The sequence below is a fragment of the Pyrgilauda ruficollis genome, unplaced genomic scaffold, assembly GCF_017590135.1.
Source record: "Pyrgilauda ruficollis isolate IOZ18807 unplaced genomic scaffold, ASM1759013v1 scaffold10, whole genome shotgun sequence".
Lineage (NCBI taxonomy): Eukaryota > Metazoa > Chordata > Aves > Passeriformes > Passeridae > Pyrgilauda > Pyrgilauda ruficollis.
Window position 1 is genome coordinate 15,167,235 of NW_024508101.1, and position 24,811 is coordinate 15,192,045.

At 42.1% G+C, this 24,811-nt stretch overlaps 3 protein-coding genes across 3 annotated transcripts in view; all 3 read right to left on the reverse strand.

Moving 5' to 3' along the window:
* Positions 1 to 421: 421 nt before the first annotated feature.
* On the reverse strand, positions 422 to 17,672 carry ITIH4 (inter-alpha-trypsin inhibitor heavy chain 4). The gene is made up of 22 exons (XM_041463347.1): positions 17,598 to 17,672; positions 15,444 to 15,604; positions 14,930 to 15,034; positions 13,805 to 13,967; positions 13,593 to 13,703; positions 13,380 to 13,508; positions 12,413 to 12,529; positions 11,667 to 11,835; positions 10,586 to 10,702; positions 8,932 to 9,113; positions 8,342 to 8,524; positions 7,623 to 7,762; positions 6,859 to 7,007; positions 6,404 to 6,436; positions 6,027 to 6,074; positions 5,251 to 5,304; positions 4,925 to 4,963; positions 4,333 to 4,446; positions 3,553 to 3,727; positions 2,031 to 2,185; positions 1,166 to 1,268; positions 422 to 658 (listed from the first exon to the last, which is right to left on the reverse strand). The coding sequence occupies exons 1-22, from the start codon at positions 17,670 to 17,672 to the stop codon at positions 583 to 585; spliced, it is 2,598 nt and encodes an 865-aa protein (XP_041319281.1). The 3' UTR covers positions 422 to 582.
* Positions 17,673 to 20,482: 2,810 nt separating this feature from the next.
* On the reverse strand, positions 20,483 to 24,015 carry MUSTN1 (musculoskeletal, embryonic nuclear protein 1). The gene is made up of 3 exons (XM_041461238.1): positions 23,881 to 24,015; positions 21,047 to 21,167; positions 20,483 to 20,826 (listed from the first exon to the last, which is right to left on the reverse strand). The coding sequence occupies exons 1-3, from the start codon at positions 23,887 to 23,889 to the stop codon at positions 20,720 to 20,722; spliced, it is 237 nt and encodes a 78-aa protein (XP_041317172.1). The 5' UTR covers positions 23,890 to 24,015; the 3' UTR covers positions 20,483 to 20,719.
* Positions 24,016 to 24,097: 82 nt separating this feature from the next.
* LOC121350149 (store-operated calcium entry regulator STIMATE-like) overlaps positions 24,098 to 24,811 on the reverse strand; it is a 36,705-nt gene continuing 35,991 nt past the window's right edge. Inside the window, exon 9 of the mRNA XM_041461225.1 lies at positions 24,098 to 24,214. The gene's annotated coding sequence lies outside the window, so the exon portion shown is untranslated. The remainder of the gene's footprint in view (positions 24,215 to 24,811) is intronic.

A 24,811-nucleotide genomic window follows, 5' to 3' on the forward strand; every position in this document is an offset into this window, starting at 1 on the left:
AACAGTGGACTGGAGCACAGCAGGTGGGGGTTTGCATCACCCCATTCACTGCTGATTTCATGAGCTTTGATTGATCTCACAGGAGAACCTTCAAGAGAGCCCTGACACAGTAATAAAATAGAAAATGAGAGACATGGTAAACAAGTACTGCCTCAAACTTCATGGTGTTTTCACAAAATGCATGGTTCAAGAACACTGCCGTCTGTAACTGGATAAAGTGTTAGAGATCTATTACTGTTTGCATGACACATTTGTTGGCTTGGATGATGCCACTACTGATTTTCCTTTGGAAACCTAAGTCCATGTGTCCATATCAAACTGTTAGCTGATAATGTCAATTTTATTTAGTTCATTTACATAAATCTTCAACAACAAAACCACATTGCAGATTAGAAACCATTTTCAAACAGCAAAAAGCAGAGACTGTCATATCTTGAAAGTATAATTATTTCAAGATAAAATATTTGTGACACATATATAGAGCAACAGTAAGGCTTTAACTGTGTGATTTTCTTGATGAAAGTACCAAAAATACTTGGAAGAGCTTCATTTGCATAATTTTGTTCACAGAATTTCTTTTGTCTACGGAGTTAGATCTATTGACCAACAGGAAACAGGTTCATTGGCTGACTCGAGCCTGTAATCTTTCTTGTACAACCTGAAATGAAATCAAAACGAGAAATTGTGATAACACAATCAAGGGGCAAGGGCAGAATTGCCCTGATGTGCAGATGGTACCAGGAGTCAGAGGCCTGGATGGGCAGAGCTGCACCTCAGCACTTCCAGGACCTGCACACTCACAGCATTTTTTCCCCATCAGAGATGTGTGCTAAAAGCAGCTAAAGGATAGAAAATTTTCCTCATGGTGAATCCAATTGACGGAACACCCTCCCTGTCCAGGAAAACAATGCAAGCTGTACTCCCCAGGGTGTAACTATTTCCCCCCAGTGAAACAGGAGCCTTGAGCCCTGTAGAATCACTTAAACAACAAATATAGGCTTTTGTTATAAAGCCTGCATTAAAAAAATATAAAATGCAATTTACTTACACCAAAGAGGTGTTCACTTACAAATACTCCCTCAGTTTAATTTCTTTTGATCTCTGGTATTTGCTGATCAAATACATCTCAAAGCACACCCCCTCCCCTCCCCTCCCTATCTGGTACCTGGAAACTTTGTGCTCAGATCCAGACACTCTCAGGAGTCTTTCCACAGCTGTCTGATCATTGTTGGAGTTACTCCCAAATTGTGCTTTTGAATAAAATTGACCTAAGCAACAGACACAGAAATTATTTAAAAATACAAACCAGCTGAATGTTGCTGTTTGTTTAAGCCAAATGGCACCTCTAACACCAGGAGAGCAGCTCTTCATCTCAGAAAACAAACCAAAGATCAAGTTTGGATACTTCATCAATAAGATCAGAAAATTCCTCTGTTTCATCTGTGATCTCCTGTTATCCCTAACTCTCTCCATGGGAAGGTTCAGTCTTTCTCTGATGGTTTTTCACAATTATTTCTTCCTTGTGGTTTTTGGAATATGGAGCCTCTCTGTTTGCAAAGTTTCCAAAACAACTTCAGCTTAGGTCCCAACAGGATTTTTGGAGCCAAGATGTTCAGGAGCAGCTGGCTTTCATTTCCTAACCATGATTGTTTACAATTTTATGTCCATTATTTATAGTCTGTTATTTGACATCAAATGAATTTTCTGCATTAATCATGTCATTCCACAGTACTGTTGAGATTAAACCCAACCATTATTTCTGTCTTATTTTAATATCTTCTAAACCCATAATGGGCTACTTAGGGTTGTGCCACTGGTGAGTGGAAAAGCATTGTGTTATGTGTGTTGTGTTTCCAGGGTGAGACCTCCCCTTTTTGGCATTGCTGGGCAGTAAAAGTTAAATGTCCAAAAGGAATAAATTAAATGCAAAGTTTCTCAAGAACTACCTGAAACTCCCCTGAGTACAGTCTCATTTCAGGAGCTGAGTTACAAGAGCATTCTTTGCTGCACACATCCATGCTGATACACACCCAGAACTCCAGTGACTTTGTCTGAAAAACGGTCGGTGTTCAAGAAATAGAGCCCAAGGAAATCCTCTGGAAACCTGACCAAGGAGACTTTTACTGTGGCTGTATCAGGCAGTGATGCTGTAACACTCCTTTCCTTTTCAACTGACACTTTCAGCCTAGGAAGTAAATGATGAAATTATTTCCAAGAAGAATATGAAGAAAGAATATGTATTTAACTGACATTAATTAATCAAAATAATTTCATTTTTGCCTTTTATCTCTTTGAAATTGCATTTTCCCTGATCTGTTTGTAGTTATTTTTAAGCTAGAAAATATTGAGTAGAATATCTTTTCTCTCCGTGCTGCACAACAGGTCTTGTAAATATACCAGGGGACAATTTTTTGCTGATGAATACACCTTATCATCCATAATGACAAAAAATGCTTGGATGGGAAAAATTCTCACCATTTTAATGAGAAAAAAGGTAGACTAATAAAATAATTCAATTCTTTTTTTTTTTTTTATGAACAAATCAAATTCTTTTTTCTTGGATATTTCACAAGTTTTTCAGATTTTTCCTTTCTTCTGGCCCATTAACGTTATGATCCCAGGTGGTCTTGCAGAACACCAGTGTCACTGTCATTTTTCTCCCTGCAGACAGGATTAACAAAGCCACCCCCAAAGTGCTGATGCAAGGGCTCGGGTGCTGGATTAAAGCAGGAGAATCATTCTGCTTGACAGATTATACTGGGGCATAAATCCAGCCAGCTCTTGGCTCTGTTTGGATTGCAAGAATAATTGAAAGCAGTTGTTGTAGGACTTGTTATTGTCTAGAACTGTGTGTGTGGGAGCAGCGACGTGTGTCCTGTGTGCCCCAGGCCAGCAGGGGATCCTTGTGGAGACTTGTTCCAGCAACACAAAAAGGCTGGGGGAACCAGCTACACTCAGCTCTTCCTTGTGGTTCTGAAGGATCCTGCTCTAATTACTCTAACAAATGAAATCTGCTTTTAAAGTATCCCTTCTCCTACAGTGGACATTTAGTCACAGACAGCTATTCCAACACTTTATGCCTGCCCATAAAAAAATGTCAGCTTCCCAGATGGGAGTTATTACTAAAACTGAGGAGAAAGAAAACCCCAGCCTGTGTGGAGCCAAGTGTTGTATAAAAGGGACAGTAAATGTCAAAGCCATCACTGGCAGTGCTCACTCTGCCCTGGAGGAACACAAAGTGGCTGCTGGTGGCACCAGGCTGCTCTGCATGGCTCCTTTCCTTTGGAACATAAATACATGAACAGCAGGCTGATGGTGCAGTTGTTCTGGTTCTCTTTACACAAGCATGGATGATTAAAATTAAACTTATTTTCTTCTCCAAATTTGAAATGGAAGATGATAAAGATACCCTGCTGCTACTCACACTGATATACTTGCTGGAGAAGGACATTTGGAAGCACTTACTTCAGGTAAATGGGGAAGTGGAGGCCTGAATGAACAAATATCTGACACATTTTCAAGTTTAGGAAAAGACAGGGAGATGTTTCTTACCCCTGGATGGTGGAGGAGGTTGACTTTGTCCATGACAGCCAATTGTTGTTGTTATTGTGGCTTACAAGGATTGCATGAGTGTAGACGTGGATTTGCACGGGGGGATTCACATAGTTAATATCAAACTGCACAAAGTGATTTATTCCTTCTCCGAGTTTCCCCGTCACAGTGAGTCCTTTAATACAAATTTGTCAGGTGATTCTTCTCTTAAGGTACAAGTGATCTTAATAAACCTGCTCCAGTTTTGTTACTCAAATGACTCCAGGGTCTCAAATCTAGTTTTGTGGGGCATTTCTGGCTTGCAGCACCACATGCCCCAAGTCTGTGGAGGGGTCACTAGGGCTGGTTTAACCCCATGCTTCCACCTCCTGCACAGAGGTGTCTCTGTTCCGTAATCGGAGCAGGTTCCTGGGCCATGGCTCCTCAAGGACAGGACCACGGAAAGTATGCTGTGCATCCAGAGCATGCACCCTGGCACACAGGGACCATAAGGTTTAAGGTCTCTGCATCCTCCAAAGCCCCAAGGGCTTGGTAGGAGAAAATCCTAAGGACCAAGGAGGATGTGACACCAGAAGGAGAAGGGGATCCTCAGCCAGATCTGTGAGAAGTGCCCCCAGCTGTTGCACCATTAATATTGCCTAACAGAAAGGCAGAATTTACCACAGCCTCTCTGGTCAGTGCAAAGCAGCAAGGTGTGAGATGGCTCTTCATGAGAGGGGGTTATTCCCAAAAACACCCTGCACTCACAGACCCAGTGACTCTCATTATAGGTTCACTCACCTTGCTCTGGATCTGACAGCAGGTGGATAGAGGTTTGTGCTGTCTTATCAATATTTAAGCAGATTCTTTCATTTTGTCTGGGTAATTGCAAGAGAAGTTGTGGATGTTCATCGGCTGAAAAGAAAGAAGAAAAATATCAGCAACAAAAAAAAAAATCTAGCCTGTGTGCTGGATAGGTACAGCAAAAAAATAATATATAGATTTATACCTAAAACAGTAGTTATAGCTTTTAAAAGATAGAATGATTAAAAACAAAGTAATAACTGTTGAAAAGCACACCCAGACACAGCACTTTGATATGAATGAAACCAACAGATTTTAAATACAGAGTTTACTAAGGACAAGGAGCCTTTAAAAAGGCTCAGGCTGAAGATTTGCTGTAGTGCATTTTTTATATCCTCAAGCCAGAGAGGTCTTCTCATGGAATACAGGGATACTTTCTACTTAAATGGAAAGAACTAGCCAAGCTTTGCAAGAAGAGGTAAAAGGTTTTCACAGAGTTGATGCAGTCAGAAAAAGCATTGCTGCATGAAGAAGTATACATTATAGTTACATTAGAAATTGAAATGGATATAGGATGTGTGTCACTTACCAATAGGTTGTGTTCTTGTGGCAACTCTGAACCTGGAAACTGAAATAGTCAAAATTAATAAGAGTTCAGTGAAACATTTTTCTGTAAGTTAGCTGATGAACCAGGACAAATGCTGTACAGAAACCTTTTTAACAGAGCTCTTCACTGACAACTGTGGGGAGCTTTGCCTAAGACAAGATGTCCCAATGGGGGAAAAGAGCACAAGGATGTGCCTATGCTCAGCCTGAGCTGTGGGAGGGTTTAGAGCTGCGTTTTCAGGGGTCACTGGGCAGTGTTGAATGCAGCACACCCAGCCCAGCCCCTCTGACCCCACAGTGCGAATCTACCTGTTGAAAACATCTTCCTGTTGCTGCCAGTTTGGAGCTCAGGGCGCCATCGACCTGAAAGAAAAAGGTTTTCCCAGTCTTTTTCCCAGTCTTTTGTTGTTTTGGGTTTATGCCTTGCACCTCCCTCCCCACACTTTGAAAGAGGGAATCTGTCCTGCTTGTTGTCCACTGACTTTTCTGGATACCTCAGGACTGGTGAATTATTTTGTTCTTACATCCATTTTTTTCAGCTTACTAATACATGCTTTTCCATATCTTTCACATTTTCAGGAGGCATTTTTTTTTTTATTCCTGAAAAGGAACAAAGATTGTTTGCAAAAGTTTATAGTTCATTATAAAATATCTATGGACTGAAATACATATAATAAAAACTAAATTGTATATCAAGTGGGCATCTCCAATCCAAATGCATTTATATAAAATAAGGTTGATATGACCCTACATATGAAATGAACTTTATAGAATTATTCTGAGGAGAAACAGAGGAGGAGTAATTACCAGCAGGTGACCCACCCCTCACTTCAACAGCAACTGGAGAGAAAAAAGAGTATCTGTGTTTTACTCATGATTGCATTACATCCCTTAGAGGAGTGGTTTTGCTACTGAACTTCCCAGCACCACTTTGAAAGAGGCAGCTTCCAGAAACAGGGCAGCATTGTGATTCTCTCAATACATTTCTGTGAAAGAACTAGAGCAAAACCAACGTTCTTCACCTATAAAATTATTATTCAAATAAATTCAGTTTCCAGAGGGAAAAAAAAAAAAAAACAACATACCTGCATCATCCTCCCAAAGCATTCTTGAGGAGAATCTTTTGACAGATGCTTCACACGTGGTAGGAAGAAGCAGAAAGCATCATTAACACTATTGACTTGAAGAAATACTTTTCCTCAAGAGCACAGATGATTTTGACCTTTGAGACTTTCTGAGTGGAAGATTTTCTCCCTTTGTCCCTGTTATCCACCTAAAACCTGCACATACTGTGGCAGGCATTGCTTATAATTTACTTCACACATTTTTTCAAATCTGAGATACTTCCCTCTACAGAACAACCACCATGAACTCTTTTGTTTGCTTTGGTTTGTTTTTTTCAATTTTTTTTTTTTTTTAGAGACTATGAAAATATGCTACTGGAAAAGAAGAAAACATTTACCTCCTGCTGGAAGATTGCTGGGCTTCTCATTATCTGTGAAGAGGAAGAGGGACAGATGAGTGTCATACAGTCAACACTGAATTACTTTACCCATGTGAACCAGTAACCTGGGACAAGGGCTTCAGGTGATGATGTTTTTTGGGCTAAAGGATGGGTATATATAGCACTTGCAAAACTCTGACTGAAGCCATACTTTCTCCCCTGCATTCATAGTAACAGCTATCAGACTACCTTTAGTTAATATTTAAACAAACTATTTTCCATTTCAATTGTAGAGCCTGTTTCATCACTTCACCTTTCCAAAAAAAAATCCTGCATGTTTTATTTTGAAAAGAAGCCAATCCCTGAACTCCTGCCTCCAATTTGTGTCGTTTTATCACTATCAAATGGACCTAAGTGGAAGTCAACACCAATGAATCAAGAAGAGCAGAGCGTTTCAGAGGGGCTGTTTTTACCAGCCTCGGTGGGTTTGTTTGCCAGCTCCTCCTGCTGCTGGGGTTTGGTGACAACCATGGAAGTGAGCGGTGTGACAAAGCTGTACCGCAGGGACAGATCCAAGGCTTGGGCCTCCAGGGCCTTCCGGTCCTCTTCTTGGGCTGAAATACTAAAGTCTGTGTTAATGATGTAGCAAAAATATGTAGAGAATTTGAACAAATCATCTTCAGATTCTTTTATGTATTAGCTATGTCTCCACAGATATTTATTACTGAAGGGTCAGTAGCCTCATGGGGATAACTCAGCTGTTCATGTGCCTGAAATTATGAAAATGCTTAATTCTTTGCAACACTGGAGCCTATGTATGGTTTAAATTCATAAAAGTAATAGATACATGGTCTGTGAAGTATCTTATGGACATCCATATTGTTCTATTTCCTAACTATTGCCATTTCCCTATCTACAGAAAATATTTCTTTGTGTGCAAGAACAGCTCACCACAATCCATACAATTGAAATCTATTTCATAGTAATTTCATGTAGAATGTGTTACATTATATGTTCATATACATATGAAATTGAATGTTGTAGTGCTACCATAAACTGGAAGACACTTTATGTTCATCATAGAGTAATGTAGTATTCTCCCAGTATCTCATGTTTTTGATACTGTGTGGAAGAATATTTCTGTTTCTTTGTATTTTCTGATCATATAATTTGTGAACAAGGAATTTGTGTTTTGAGAAGTTAGAAGTTTGTTATGTGAAGCATTAAAATCACTTACGCTTTTTCCATAAGCTGCTGAATTGTCAAGTAAGCCCACAGTCTCTCTATGAAATTCCCAAAGATGTATCTTTGATTTTGGAATACTTGCTCCTTCTCTTTGACATTTGCTTCTTCCTTAAGTGTCAAGTTACTTGTGTGCTGAAGTGGGAGAAAACTGACCATCAAAAGAACAGCTCCATAAACTTCAGCTCTATAAACTTCATTTATATATTTATTATGAGACTTAATATATTTCAGTACCAGCTGTCCTTCAATTTTGTTCTTTCCCATTGGAAAATGCATCCCCAAAGTATCAAAAAAACATGTATTTTAGATCTGTATTTCTGCACTTGAAAAAATGATGAAAAAAAGAGTTAATTAAATTTTATTTTAGCATTTTTGAGATGAATAATTGAGATTTCCTACTTCATTGTATCAATAGAAACCTAAAAGTGCTTAAAAGGCTAAAATATTTGAAATTTGTTAAAGAATTAGCAAAATTGAATTAAAATTTCTGTTTACTTATTTGTGGATATTCTTCAAGGTTTTTCTTTTGTAGCAAATGCAAGAGAGGGTAATTTTAACAAATTATCTGAGAGATCAAACAACGGGAAAACAGCTGAATGCCCAAATGTAATGAGCATATACTAAACACAAAACACTTCTTGAAGCCTCCTATTGTGCCACAAAAGACAGAAGGGAGAGATGTTTTTCACAATTAGTAAACTAAACACTTACTGACTGAGCTTTAATTTCCACTGGCAAAAGATCCAACTCATTGCTAATTTTTCCAGACACTATTATTTCAGATCCTTCAAAAAACAGCTTGAAATTGTTCTTAGTTAATCCTTCAATTGAATTTTCTGGATATTGCATTTCAATTTGCATTAATATTGGGGTAGCCACTTCTTGATAAAAGCCCTAAAGAAAAGCAGTACGACAGAGAACACAAACAAATGAGAGCAAAATTGTGCAAAGCAACGTGTTGAATGTCTAAAGACCCCTTAAAAAGCTTTTTCTTTAGCAGTGCAAGACTACTGCAAACTCAGAAATTGTCTACTTCCCCTGGACAATTTATCTTTTTACAGTAGAGAAATGTGTGAGTTTCCCAGTTTGTCTGAATGTGGCTGATTTGAAAACTTTGAGTCATGGATAACATGGAGGGTACAAACGCTCAGATACCCCAAAACTGCCTTCCTCCCTCGGCTAAAGTGACAGGTAAACTCAACCTCAACATTTCATCTCAGAAAATCTGTGATTTTGCTGCTAGAACTAGATATAAGCTGAGGCTGATGGATGGCTTTCCTGGCACATGCCTTACTCCTGACCTGGAGCTGCAGGGCTGCATCAGCATTTTCATAGATACGCCGTGCTATTCCCCCATTGCTCAGGGCCATTTTCTCCAGGAATTTATAACTGACATCAAACCCAAAGCCAAGGCAGAAAAGAGCATATTTCCCATTGACTGCTTTCTGAACGTTTTCTTGAATTACTTCCACATTTCTCTCACCTGTAAATGAAACAAAAACACCATTGTGGGTTTAGGTCTTTTCAAGTGCAAAAAGACTGCAGCAGGTTAATGGAAAATTCTGCCTGAAGTTTTTAAAAATAATTCAGAATAAAATACTAAAAAGGTAGGGGATAGAATGCTAGTAATCGAATTGGAAATGAAAGTACAACTCTGCATGGAATACCAGAACGTGATTCTCCCTCCTTAATGACTTTTATTAGGTTCTACTGATGTTGTCATGGCTAAGTGCAAAATATTTTATAGCATTACAGGTCCAGAGAGGCTTTTAGTACAGAAGGGACACACACTACAAGCTAACAACACCAGGGATGGATACACTTCATCAAGCATTCAAAAGACAAGTACCATCCATAAAAATTATGTGTGTCAATTCAGGGAAGAATGAACTGGGTAATGGTCCAATTCCAACAAACTGCCAATGAACTCAGCCATGCTTCTCTCCCAGCCCCTTTGTGCGACAGAGGAAAATCTTTTCACACCCTCACCTTACTCCATTTGAAGAGTAGTAGTGAGAGCTCATGTAGTGAGAGCTTTTCCATCAGTATTTCCAGGCAGAAGCTGTCACTGCCTGTAGCAATACCATGGGATTTTTCCTTTTTAGCTGCTTTGCTAAGGAAGGCAGTGTAAGCAATAATGCCTGACACTCCACCCTGGACTGATTTCTAAGTTCTGGATGCAGGGAGCACTGGAGACTCATTGTGGCTGTGCTGGGGAGGCAAAACTGTGAACTGAATTTTATTAAAAAACCTGAACAAAATCAAGAAACCTCAAAGCAGAATGGCTTGCACAATCTGAAAGGCTGAATGATTTTGTTAAGGGCTTACAGATGAAGTACTATTGCTGACCTTGGAGTGATGCTGGTGCCACACAAAACTAAGACAAAACCCTGTTCAAGACAAGGGAGTTTGTACCATTGCACTGGGAGTTGTTGCTTATTTCATGTGATATTTCAATCTCAGTCTTTTGGTTTGTGCTGTCACAGCTGATCACTAACTAAGACATGGCAAAGAATACAGAACAAGAAGCACCTTGAAAATATCTTAAGTTTGGGGCACAGAGGGTAAAGAAGCACAAGCAATATTTCTCAAATAGGACTGTACACAGTATCTGCAAAATGTCAATATTTTGTCTCTAGGTATTTTACTTTTCTGTTTCAGCTGTGCCTGGAGTATCTCCAATTCCCTTGAGTTTATAAACTGGGAAGCCAACGGTATGCAGCAAAACAATTCCCAGCTAAAGGATGTACAGTCACAGGCAGGCAGGTTGTGCCATCACTGCCTAGAGCCCTCAGCAGAGTCCTCTCATAATCCCCCTCTCCAGATCCAGCAGCAGCTTGGCCTGTGTATTCCAAAGCTCTTCTAAAACACAGGCTAAGTCTATCAATATTGGGATGCAAGCGTAACAGATAAAAAACCCCAGAGGAGGGAGGACCGTGCATAGCATTCACTCACCAGAAGTGGGCTGGCCATCTGTCAGCAAAATAATCATGGAGACGCTGCGCTCTGGCAGCCCCTCGGCTTTCTCCAGCAGGCCCACGGCAGCCAGCAGGGCACCACTGATGTCTGTGCCTGCAATGAGAGAGCAGACATCGCTCACCTAACAGAATCATCTGCAGAGATTGCTGCCCTGCATCTGCAGAGGCCCTGCAGGCTTGTTTAAAGTTTTCTGCAGGAAGTAATCCTTCCGAGAGAGGAGGATTTAGGGACTTAGCCTACTGGACTTAATTACTGGGTGTTATATTGCAAGTGCTGGAGTATTCTCTAGGGAGGATTATCCACACATAAGTCATGGGAAATACAAACATGTCTAGAGCCATTAAAAAGTGCTTAAGTAAACATACTGTCATCTGTTAACCTATATTTAAGAAAAGTTTCACTGCCTTCTATAAGAAGTCAGAGAAAAGAGCTGAGCATGGGTGGTTTTATTGGTGTTAGTGCCTAGGGTAAGGAAACCTCTGTTCATACTGACAGTGTAACATTAAAGGCAGACAGAGCTCTTGAGATGTGCTTAAAACTAAATAATAACATCAAACAACACTGACTGGTGCAGCAACGGAAATGCCATGTCTGTTTTTCTTGTTTTATTTATGTGGCATGGCTTGCAAGTGAGAATAACTTTGGATGTGTTTCTTTTTTTTTTTTACAAGGGGAGACATGATATAAATAGAAAAAAAAATCAGCAAATTGCTGTCAAATGTTGAGTGAATTGCCATTTTTCTGTGAAAAAATGTGCTACCGAGAAATCTTCTAATTGCTCTGTGATAAAAATTGGAAACAAAACTTTGTGGCTTTGGTTCATAGATGTGCTGTAAGCATCTCTTATATACTATATAATTATATCTGTCTCATAATGTAGTCACCAGTCTGACCACTCACAGGTTTTCTTTCCCACTCATCACTTATAAGTCTTAAAAACTGACCTGGTTTGTAAGCAATGGTGGTAGCTCTGGGGCACTATATAACTAATAAAAATAATTATTTTCTAAGCAATTAATTCCACTGGGTGCATATTTGTGGCTATGAGCATGGGTACCTCCCCTGGCAGTGAGAGTCTGCACCAGTGCTGCAGCACTGGCCATGTTCTCCTCAGTGGCTGGCAGCAAAGAGCTCTTCCACTCCACCACTTTGTTGTTGAAGGTGATAAAGCTGAAATGATCTTCTTGGCGGAGGTCCTGCAAAATCTTCAACAGGGCATCCCTTGTCTGTTCCAAGGAGAAAGCAATGATTTTGATTATTCCCACTTCTTTGCCAGAACTGGGATTGAAATTACAGTGTAATAAGGGAGTTCTCTACAGGTCTGTTCCAGATGCAGCGCTATGCCTTTATTAAACCCTAATGATATGTTTTAGGTTGAGACCAATAGAAATAGAAAATTCACTTAACTTACAGACACAAAATCCTATGAGGGCTGTAGTGGGCTTGTCTTCTCTCAAACAGAGCTACATACACAGTCATCAATAAACATAAACCAGATAACAGATAAATTAACTTTCTAAGCTTCATTAAAGAAAAATATAAACACAAGAAGTTCTGCAAAAATATGGAAAGTTCTCTCTGCCTCAATGTTTAACACCCATGAAAATAGTCGTGCCAGACAAGCGTTACTCCTTAATAATTTCAATCTACGCATATGTATTTTCGAGCACTTCTATAAGTCTGAACCTTTTGCTGTGTACAAAACCAGTGTGTGCTTCCAATGAAAAATTCCCAATTGCTTCCTCAGAAGGCTGGGGGGTGTGTGCCTGCTGTTAGCAGAGGTCATGCTTTGAGGGAAGTTACCTGTTCAATTTTTCTGCCTGTCATGGAGCCACTTCGGTCTATAACAAAGATGACATTTTTGGGAAACACTGGCATTTCTTGGGGTGCAAAGTAATGGACAAAATACCCATTGACAATCTGAAATAGAGAATGTGAAATCACCCATAAAAGTACACCTAAAGAAATAAAGAATAAATCTTAACATTCTGGCACACAAAGAAGTGGGGAGCATGCTCAGCATTCTGCTCTCTCGATAAGCCCAAATAAAAGAACTTAAAGAAAGTAAAATGTATTTCTTAGCTGGAAGCAAGATTGTCTGTAGAGAGAAAATTACCAGAGAGCAGCATGCATACATACATAGATATTAGACATCTCAGTGCCATAAGTACGATATATGCATATTATCACTGTGTATCACATTACCTCTTTATCATTACCTATGAGTACATCTCTGCTGAATGACTGTGGCTGCCACCTTTTAGCACACCCGTGTATACTTCATTAGTGAAATGATATGGAAAAGACTCTATTTTATTCCCTAGAATATGCATCGGTTCATAAATATTTGTAAGCTCCTGCTGTATTTAGTTATTACCTCAGTTATCATAAAAAACACAGAGACCAAGCATCATTTTAAGTTATATAAATCATATTATTCTAAACTTCATTTACAGGAAACCACAAATACACTTTTAGAGGAGACAATAATTAAAAAAGACTGTAAAGAGACATCTATGAAATACCAATATACACTGGGTATTTGAATAAAATTTGAAAGACTGATTTTTTTTCCTGAGTGATCTTTTCTTTCAATATACCTGATGTCTCTGGGGATTACCAAGTATCACCCTCATTTCTTGCTGACCCTGGATTAATGGGAAGAGCTTTTCCTCATTGTTGGTGTTTCAAAGCAAATGTTTTGCTGATTGCACTTCACATTCATACTTACCTGTGATCTAAAAGCATTTTCATTTATATATATTTTTACCTGTATATCACCTGCAGTGGCTTCTCTCTTAACATCATAACGCACAACAAAATCACCATTGAGGAGCGTTTCATCAAGTTCAGAATTTTTCTTCTGTTGATCTAGACTTGGCTTAAATAAAATATGAGCCTGCAAAACAACCAGAAGGAAATATCTAAAGCAATATAACTTAGAGCTGCCACTGGCAGTAACCTCTGTCAGCTGCTGCTTTACCTTGGTTTCGTTCTGCTCTTTGGTGAGTGCCTCACTTAACTCGTTTGTCATGAACGTGCTGTCTGTCTCCAAGAAGCGAATGCCCTGGGGCTCGAAGATGTGCACATCGATCTGGCAGCAGAGAAGAAGCGAACATCAGCGGCTCAGAGGGAACAGGGCTGTGCTAAAACTCACGGCACTGCTCCCTGCCCAGCCCTCCCCAGGACGCTCACCTGGAAGTGCTTGACCAGCTGCTTGGGCCGGACCTTGATGAGCAGCTCGTACTTCCCCAGCTGCCGCTTCAGCAGCTCCTCGTAGGTCAGCTCAAAAGCGACTTTGCTGGCAGCCGCGATGCTGACGGACACGTGGAACTGCTCCAGCTTTCTGTCTGTAATTCTGGGGTGGGGGGGGAAGAACAGTGATTTACCTCCTTGTGGCGGCTGGAGTTTGTGAAGTGTGCAAAATAGTTTGCACACTTTTATTGTGGCCCCTCCAAGGGGCCACATGGGATTAAAAAAAAAAAAAAAAAAAGAAAAAAAAAGAGTAGCAGTAAATATTTTTCATCATAGAGAGGATTTTTTACATTGCAGGTGCTATTATGCACATCACATATTGTACATTACATTAACGTGTCATGGGTGCAAGCTGAGAAATGGAGCAGAAAGCTCTGCATGCCTCAGAGTGAATACCTGTGAAGCACAGATTAAATATACCCTGAAACTGTGATATCTTTCAAATGCCATGGTCCTCTGTGCTTGCAAGGAGGCAGACTCAGCGCTGAACATCATCCAAGCATGGCAAGGTGTTCTTGAATGACAGTGACCAAAGCTGAAGGGAGCTCTGAGCAACCTGAAAGGCATCCCTGCCCATGGCAGGGGGCTTGGATCTAGATGATCTTTAAGGACCTTTGACCCTGAGATTAGCTTAATTGGTCAGAGCATGGTGCTAGTAACACCGTGACTGTTGGTTCAATCCCTCTATGGACCATTCACTAAGAGCTGGACCTGGTGATCCTTGAAAGGGTGATCCCTTTCAAGAACATTCCATGATCTCTGACTCAGTAATTCTATGACAGCAAGTCCTAAGGCACTGCTAAACAGGGATGCTTCCTACTGGAGCCCATTGCAGGAACACCTATACATCACATATATGTGAATTTATGTATATATTGAAAAATAAAAAGCATATGCATATACATACACACAAAGATACACTGTCCCTCTTACCAAGAACCCAAGATCGATTTTCACTGATTTGTCCCCATTTGGATGTGGCTATCTCCAGGATTTAATCTGCCCCCAGCCAAACAGGAAGCCAAGGAGGGGTGTTGGAGCAGCCTTAGTCAGAATAGTACGTACTTGACGAGGCCAGCACTCTGTCCTTGTGAGACTGCCGAGTCATACTCGTTTTGAGCAGCAGCTTTCTCCTTTATTATTCCTGGGTATACTTCACCATCGATGGACCTGTTTGGTTTCCATGAAAATTAATTCATATTAGAAGGAATGCACTGGGGAAAGAAAATCAACAGAAGTTTTTTTGTGGCTCTCTGGGCATGAGGAAGGGACAGTGGCTCCCAAATCCCTTCCTACCCAGGAGGATGCCAGGAGCCACCACCACAACACAGCCCTTGTCCTTGCAGAGTCTTGAGGATGCTGGATCAGGAGAAACACCACCACTGAGCACATCTATCACCCACCCTATGCAGCAGGCAGCCTGGCCCTGGGCACCTCTTTTCTATTTGGCTGCTTACTACTTAGCCCCACAGAGCATTTTTTGCAGAGGACCCTCTTTGTGCTCTTTCTTTGAGCAGAAAGATGAACCTCCCCCCTCCAGAGCTGCCTTCTGTACACTGCAGGTGAGGACTGGTCCTACATGGAGAAGTTGGTGATGAAGGCTGTCTTGGGTAACTCCACTTCAAAGGTGGCCTCTCGGGACTCATTGGCTCGGTTGACAATTCTGCTGGTGATGACAGTGTGAGCAAATCGTGATGTGACCTTGCAGTCCACATGGAGGCTGTATATTTCAACAGCAGGCTGGAAAAAAAAATAAACAGACTGAGACAGAAACACACAGGCTTTGCTCCCAGACCACCCTTACCTGGATGCTGTTGCAAAAGTCTGATGAAGAAATGACCTGCTAGAAAGCCTGGCTGGAACTGGGGAGAGGATTGCTCTGAACCAGTCTGCTTATTCCCGTCTCTGGAGCCACAGCCACTGTCCCGTGCAAAACCTGCAGCTACATCTGCATTTTGCTGTTCCACAGAAGCTTCTGTTGAAACTTTTTCTCTCCTTGGGGTGAAGCTGCTGCTGCATCACCCCAGTGCACTGCCCAAGATTTTCACCAGGAAGATCGAAGCCTCTTTAAGCCTGACCCAGGGAAGGTCCCTGTTTTTTTGTGCAACTGTTTATTTGCTCTCCCAGCTGTTGACTTTGCTTCCTGTTTTCCAGTTTGGTATCTTGTGTCTCACAGGATGTTTAGCAGGCTTGAAACCTCACATGGCCCCCAACCCCTCACTGGTTACACAAGCAGAGATGCCCTTTGAGCATTCATGTTTCTCCTGGTCTGGTTCTTCCAGAGCCCCTGATGGCCAAAGGAGGAGGGCACCATTCTAGAGCTGCCTGGAGCACCCCAGAGGGTGGCTGGACTGAGAAATGCCTGGAGCACCTGCCCACATAGACACCTCCTTTTGCATTTGGGATGTCTCTCTAAAGGTCCTACCCATGTTCCAGCAGTGGCACTAAAAAAGGCTGATCTGGGCATCACCAGCCTCACAACAGTCCAGTAGCTGATTAAAATACAAAAGCTCAGCAACAGAGAATATCATTGCACTTCTATTTTTACTTTTCCAGCCTCCGAGTCTTTTGAATAAAGATCTAATTGATCTTTAGCTATTTTGATAAATAATCTCCTGTACTTTGCTTGCCAATTAATAGCATCCAGTGGCTTCTTCTCCATGAGGACACTGGCTGAAATTCAAAACTTGGCTGCCCTGTCATACTCAAACCTGCCCATGGCACATTCAGAGCGAGGTTTTGCCATAAAGAACACCAAGCCCCAAGCTGTGGCTCACTGGGGAAGTGCAGGCACGTGGTGGCCATTGCTGCCCACTGAGGATCCTTCCAACACAGGAGGAGCTTGTCCTGTGCAAAATTTACCTGGTGCGGAATGTCCTCCGCTGCCACATACCCCAGGGATGCTGCAGGGAGCAGGGCCTGCATCTCCTGCACTCGCCCAGCCCCAGCAGCATTTTAGGCTGTGGCCAGCACAAACCAGGGGTCAGTGGGATGCAGCATGGGGAGGAACTTTGCTGTGCCCCTGGTGAAAAAAGCAGAGGACCAGCCCCAGGCATGTACCCAAAGGCAAGGGCACTGTGGGCCCATACACCCCATCCATGCCCTCCTGCAGAGCTTTTGGCTGCCCCTGAATCAGCCACCAGGCCTGGCCCTGCCCCCCAATACCTCCCTGCATTTCAGTTCCACTTCACTCTTTTCTGAATAGGCACAATGGACAGAAAAATCTTCTGACTTAAACCTTCCTCTTCCTCTCCAGTATTGATGTTTTTACAATACCACCAGTCACCACTGTGATGGTACAAAACAGAATTTGCTCCTCCAGGCAGTGCAAATAACTTTCTACTTCCCTCTTTTCCATTCCATATTTATTATTAAACGCTCATCAGAAACCTGCTGGCACTGCATAGTGCTTGTTTGGTCCTGAGTCAAGATCCAAACCTCATCTGGTAGCCAAAGCAGAGTTACTGATCTCTCAAATTTGATATCTTACATTCCGAATGAAGAGAATCATCAAACACATCTGCAAGTGCCTCCTGTAACATTTGTACTATAACAGCCCAAACAAACAATCAAAAAGACCACAAAAAGACCCAAAGCTCTAAAATCTCAACACAATCCACCCAAGTCTCCCTGGGAGGTGGTTACCAGAGGAGTTACCTGCACTACCTGGCCAGTTACCACGATACCACCACATCAGCAAATGAGATATTGATAATAAAAATAGAGCAAATACCTTCTGATCATTAGTTTCTGCTAATACTATGAGTGAGGAAAAGACCAGCAATGCAAGCAGTGTTCTCTGCTCCATTTTGGAAAAAGCAAATTTTCAAATGAAATCTCTATTTATCTTAATCAGTTAATGAGTAACATGTACTTGGGGATATCATGTAGACTTTGAAGAGACACAGAAATGTAATATTTACCCATTAAACATAGGTAAAACTTGGACTTGGTTAATGCTTATTTTTCCAACAGATCTTTGCTCTTAAACATTGTAATTTTAATGTTTCATAACACATAAAATTAGGAAATTTCTATATTAAAAAAAAATAGATTTTATGGTGTCACATGAAATCCTGCTGGCAGATGACTTGGTCTGTGTAACAAGCTGCAGGAATCTCTACCCTATTCCAAAGTAATAATTTGAAAGGACACATCCTTAACATTATCACAAGCACTTCAGAGATTTGGAGATTGCCAGGACAGGAAGCATTCACATGAGATATTACAGCTGATGGCTTTCTCAGCCTTTGTGCCTCCCTGCCCAGCTGGCCATGATCCTTGGTAGGTAATGCTATTCATTGTCATAAATTAACACAAAGATCCTGTGGAAATATAAGCATCTGTGTTTTCTTCATGTCTGTTTCACAAAGTTTCCATGCAACTCCAAGGCTCTAGTGGCCTTGGAGTTGCAAGGAGACACTAAAGCAGAGCTCAATAATTTATTACTTACCAGACATCTACAAGTTCACTACAAAGAATGTGCTAAGTGCAGCCTGGTCTTACAAGACTTGTGCTTTAAGTAATTCTTTAGAAAAATAAATTTGCTCCTCTCAGGCAGACTGTTTATACTACTTGGAAATACCATATCCTTTATAGTAGGACATGTAAATATATACATTTTAAAACACAAAAAATTAAACTGCAATACATTCTATTAACTTGTACAACTCGTGTAATGCTTTAATCCTTTAAAATACACAGGATTAGACACTTAGTGGCCTAAGAGCTGCAAGAGCCAAAGCTTTAATTAAGTGGATCTGTCATCAGTTTTCTAATGCCCGTGTGTAAAATCACACGGATGTTAAAGAGCTGCTTTTGCTGCACAGATTTCGGCTTCAGTGTCAGCTCTGCCCCTCACATTTTTTAGATGAGGTCCACATTAAAAGACAGGAAGACCAAAAAAGATGTCTAGTCCTTATTGTCACACTTGGAAGCAGCACAAGTAAATGAACATGACATCCTGGAAGTAGAGCTGTTTGCCAAATCCCACTTCTCTGGCAGACACCTTACTTGGCTTCCCCGTAGAATCCATGTGGGACACAGAGGTTTCTGTGCTTTGTTAAACCAGCACCAACAGATCCAAAGTGGGGACTGAAATACATCACCCCTCATCCTGCTACCCCACTGCAAACTGGCAGGTCAGGCCCTTGTACTGCAATAAGGAAAGCGACATTTTGCCCCACTTGTCCCTCACCATCATTTCTATAACTATCGAACAACCTCTTTCCATCTTCTCAACACAGGTTAATGAAGGAGGGCTTGTTAAACCCAATGCAAAGGCAGCTCCAGTATTATCAGGGCAGGAATTTTTCCCACCATGACTTTTTTAATGCTCTGGAAGGATCTTTCTTGGGAAAAGGCTCTGCCAATGTACCTGTGAGAAGCCTGTGCTCCACGGAGAAATTGTGCCCACTAAAGTGAGGAGGTGGGGCCTGGGCTGCAAATAATAATCTTTTAAAGTGAAAGAAGCAGGGCAAAGCAATGGACCAGCAATATCTTTAAAGAAGCTTTCCCCTTAAAGCCAAAGGATTTGCTGTTGCCTTAAGTGAGCTCCTCTCCACAGCCTCTCTGGGATCTGTGTGGGCATTGTCACATTTTATGTCAAGTGTTTGGGACACAAAAGTTAAATATAATACATTTCATGGTGCACAGAGAACTTCAGCAACACTTTTGCCTCTTAGTCATGTCTAGTCTGTGTAAAATAAAAGTAGCTTCTTTAACAAAGGTGGCGTCTGACTTACCATCCCCTGACATGCTGCAGAGACTCCGGGTATGTGGGAAGCATGGCAGGTGCCTACAGAGGTCCCTCTGTGTTTTAGCACAAATATCCAGCCGAGGGGAAACATTCTGGGGTTTGGGAGAAAACCGATTTGGTGTTTAATGCAGCAAATTAAGAAACAAACAGCATTGAAAAAAATTATCTCCCCCTCAGATTGTGCTGGTGTTGTACAGAGACACTCGCCGGGTTCTCATCTCCATGGTAAGGCAGGACATGGCGGCTGGGTCTGGCACCCCACTTCTCACTCGATCCAGTGGGACAGGAGGCAAAAGCCACTGGGGAACGAGCTGAAATCCCTTCCTCAGCGCTGGGGCACTCTTGAGAGCCAGGCCTCTGCCCTCATAGCTGAGCTGCATGAAAGGAAATCATGGCATTGCTGCCTGGAAGGGTGTGAGGGGGGAGATGTGGGGGAGAACTGTGAGGGGAAAGCCATGAGCGGGAAACCGTGAGGGGAACTGTGAGGGAGAGCCGTGAACGGGAACTGTGAGGGGCGAGCTGTAAGGTGGGAGCCGTGAGGGGAGAGCTATGAGCGGCAAACCGTGAGGGGAACTGTGAGGGAGAGCCGTGAGGGAAGAGCCGTCACCCTGAGAGCCCCCGCCAAGGTGCCGCTGTAGGCAACACACATCTGGGTGAAGTCTCCAGATTTCTGTGCTGCCCCTTTGATCAGCTCCTCCTCAGCTCCCTCCTGGTGAGGCCATGGTGTGAAGAAATTACACTGACACTGTGTCATCAGGGTGTTTCTTCCTTGCATTTGACAGACAAAATCATCCGCCTGCAGTGCCCAAGTGCCCAAGGAATTAATCTGAAGTGAAATGAGTCACCACAGTGTGCCAAGCTGAGTCCAACAACCTTTTTTTATTAAACAATTATAGCAAACATTGTCCAATACATAGAAAGAAAGCATGTAATAAAAATGAACATGGAAGTTTTACTCTTTGACATGAGTATATTCCCTACTTAAGGACTTACGGTGGAAATTAGCTACTTGAGTCAACAGTGACTTTAGTGCAAGGAACAGAAATTTTGAAAAATGCTGCAACAATCATTTTGGTGAGTCATGTCCAGCTCCACTGTCAGCCAAAGACGCTCTTGGCCGGCTCATCCTTCGGTTTCTCAAAGACTGTTTCACCCCCTGTCCGAGCCCCGCTGAATACGGAAGGTGCTGCGGAGCCCATTTGTTCTTCGAAAAGAAAACCAGGAAAGACAATCAGTGAAATATCATCCAAATTCATGGAGTAAAACTAGTGCTGCTGAAATACATATATACACATTTGATAAATACTTCACTTGTCCATCAGATGAACAGCAGGCTGATGTTCCAGAGGTGACCCTTTCACTTGAAAAGGGCAATTAAGTCAATGTTTTACTCTGCTTAATTGCTTCCAGTCAAGGAGACTTACCACACTGCCTCATCACTTGGTAGGTTTTGGATTTAATTTCCTGGTTTTTGGCAAGGTTTCCTCTGGCTCCTTTGAGGTCTTCTTCCTTCACTGGAGGACGCTTCTTTTTCACGGGGGCTGGCTAAGAAACAGATCCACACATCAGTATTTTGTGTTCAAAGCACAAGGAACAAAGCTGCCTCCACCCAAAGGCTATAACATACAGAGTTGTTAACACAATATTTCACCTATTTCAGTCCTGAAATTGCACACTCGGTTACTTCCGATCTTCTCATAATCACAATTTCACTGCCCTTCCCAAAATCTGCTACTATTCTTACTGCTCTGAAATTGTCTTTTTATTGTACAGCCTTTGAAAAAGCAACAGACTGCTTAATTAAGAACAAAATAAATTTCTTAGACTTTCTCTGTCCAGCCCTGCCTGCTTATTCTGCAAGTAATGATTGGTAATTCAAGAACCTGTCCAATATTTGGAAAGGGAAAAATCACTTTATTACTAAATTGGGCTTGTGCCTCAGTCTGCTTACTACTTCTTTGGGAAACCAGTCAGAGAGATTCCAGATTTGGAGTTAAGTTTGAATAAACACTTGACTCATAGTTAATAATCTTAAATTTAAGGAACAAAAGGATTGGAGCACTCAACAAGGCTCTCTACTGAACACATCTGAAGCACTGGACTTCGACCCCAATGAAGGAGAAGGAAACCTAATACAAAAACTCATCAGGTATTGCACTGCAACAGCCAAGTACTAATCTGTTCACAGTTTATTCCACGACAAGGAAACAGGGATAACATTGCTTCATCAGCCTACCCCTATCTTTAAATTAGGACTGCACAACCAAACACAACCTCACTCTGCAGCAACCAACACCATAAGCATTCCTCCATCAGCTTATTATTTCATGGACGGATTTTCAGTGTCCCACCAGGCAGCCCTCATGGCAAGATTCAGGGGCACAGGGATATGATTAAGAGGAACAGAAGACCCCCACGCTCCAACTCTAATAGATTTACACACTAAAAGATCAACAAGACACTTCTCTGACCATCACTACATACACAGAGCTTCTGATATTTGGGTTCTGGCAGTGGTGGAGCTCACTCAGGCACTTGCAGGCACTGCCTGTGAGGCTAAAAGCAGTTGTGGAGGGAAACAAATCCCTCAAGGCCTACAGATGGCTGGAGCAGCGAGTCCCAGGGAGCTTGCAGAGACAGCGCCCGCATGGCTGGCTCCTGGACGGGTGAGCTGGCTCCACTGGAGCACATTTTCTGCCTGCTGCAAATTCCTGGGAACGCTCAGAATAGCTCACTGTCAATCCCACTTGCATGTGTTGTGGGAAACAAAACATTTATGAGATCTCTGGGGAAAACACTCGTGAGTAGCCAAAGCAAGTGAGGGGAAAGGGTGTCAGCAAACCCTTCAAAATTCACAACACCTCATGCATGGTTGTTCAGCTGGTGACTGAACATCCCCACAGCCAGGGAGTCACCTGTCTTTCTGGAATGACAACTGGCACATGATGGGAACAGTCCCTCATGCCCATGGCACACTCCACAGGCAACCATCCCAGGAAGGGAAAAAGCCCCTTGCTTTATTAAGAGAAATGTGAAATTTGCAAAGGTCCTTCACCCATTATTGGTAACAGACTTCTGTGAGGCTTCTTCCCACTGGGACAAGGGAATTTTTGGGAACAGGTTGAGGAAAGGTGGCTCTTGAGATGCACAAAGATACAGCCAGGCTGAGCAGAGCTCTTGAATGTCACCCAGTTATTTTAAAATAAACCATCTCATGCTCTGATCAGAGGATTTTCCATCAGGACAGTTGCTGTGGATTAGTCAGTCCTAGCTGAGGAGCAAAGCTGGTGAGCAGAGAGGTTACGCTGAGCCCTGGCCAGCTGCTGCCACTGTCACAGCCCCACCACTGCTAACTGCTGCCAGAATTTCTGAGCAGGCATTGCCAGGAGCCATTCCTGGCACAGGCGTGCAGCCTGTGCTTTATCTACTGCTGTCACAAGACAGAAAGTGCTACTTTACAAAACATACAACTGGGTTTTACGTTCCATTTTTTTTGGAGTAAAGAAAACCAGCTGAACTGAGTTACTCTCTATGGCTGAAGAACTGTGGTCTTTGTGCTCCTGCTCTCCATCACACCAATCCTGTAAAACTCTCTTGCTGAGGAGAGCTCTGCCAGGCACATGCAGCTTGTGATGCAAATGCAACATTTACCTGAAACCTCACCATTTCTGAGCTCATTTCAAGAGTACTTTGAAACACTGATTATTGGGGCATGTATTAAAGACAAACCATTAGTTATAAAATGAATATAAAAGTACTAATTTTATATAAAATTTCAGTCTCAAATATCTTATCCTAACAGAATGTTCAGTCACACTCTTTTCTCCTGCATGTTAATGCACTAATCTTTACACAGTGACATTTCAGCACAGCCACCTCTTTGCAAAACAGAATTTCAGAATCACTGTCTGAGAAAGTGTGTCAGAAAGTCACAAATTCCTCCATCTCTCAAACATCCCAACGCAGAGCAGGGGAAGGGATTTTTCCCTTTCTACACAAATAAAAATATTTAAGGTAAACCAGAACATTTTAAAGCGAATTAATTAACCATGTAGAGAGCAGCTGCTTTCCTTCTTCACCAGATAACCCACAGTAAGAACGTACTTGTTAAAATATTTTACTCACATAAGTCACAGAGCAGAAAAGCTGAATTCACTGAGAGGAACTCGCTATAAGCTTTTCCAAGCGCAGCATCCAAACCAGTAGCAGGTTTGCCAGGCGCTGCTCCGAGGGCTGGCAGCGCACAGATGTCCCGTACCTGTGACATAACTGCGGTGCTCCCTCGCTGAAATCCCTCCCAGGTCGTTCCCGACTTTGATTAAATCCAGCCCGTGAGCTCTGCGGGCGCCTGTTGTTTTCCTGGACTTATATAGAGCATCCGAGTGAAGTCATGGGCTGGGTCATGTTCCCGAAGCAGCGGCGGGATGATTCAGGTCGAGGCAGGCTGTTGCTGTCGGAGGTTTATTCCTGGCGATGACTCGGGCGTGCAGCATTCACCGGGCTGGGCTGACGGGGGCAGGCAGCTGCGGCAGTGGGGAAGCCGGGTCCTACAAAAACGCTTCCCGGGGAGTCCGCTGGGGCTCTATTTATAGCTTTAAAAGGCAAAATGTTGTTATGGACACAAAATTGACTCTGAACCCTCCTGGGGAAGGGAGGGGAAAAAAAAAGTGGGCATTGCTTTCCCAGCATAACAAAATATGTGTTCTCTAAAGACGATACAAACCTGAAGTCCAAAGCATAACTGTGCCCTGAATCACTTTAGCACAGGGATCTTTAATAGGAGACTGTTTTGTGTCTTTTAGAGAGCTAATAAAGTAGGATATGGTTTTACCCTTACAGCTCTATCTCAGATCATGCTCCAGTGCAGGCTCTTACACAACTCAGTAAAATCACTTTCTACTTCCAGCACTACCAGTGAGTTTAACCATTTCACCCACATCTGTACAGGAACAGCTTACTCAGACATGGATAAACTTGGTGTCCCCCACTGTACTTGCTGACAGCAGTAAAACCTTTCTCAGAACTTCTAATATTTGTTCTCTAAACAATTTTTTAATTAAGTAAAGCCCTGCCATCCCTGAGCATGAATTCTATTTTTCATTACTGGGAGAGGTTTTAGTGGGAGATTGTTTCCCTTTTGTTTTTTTACATGAAATCTTTACATCATGAAAAAAAAAAAATCAGCTTCT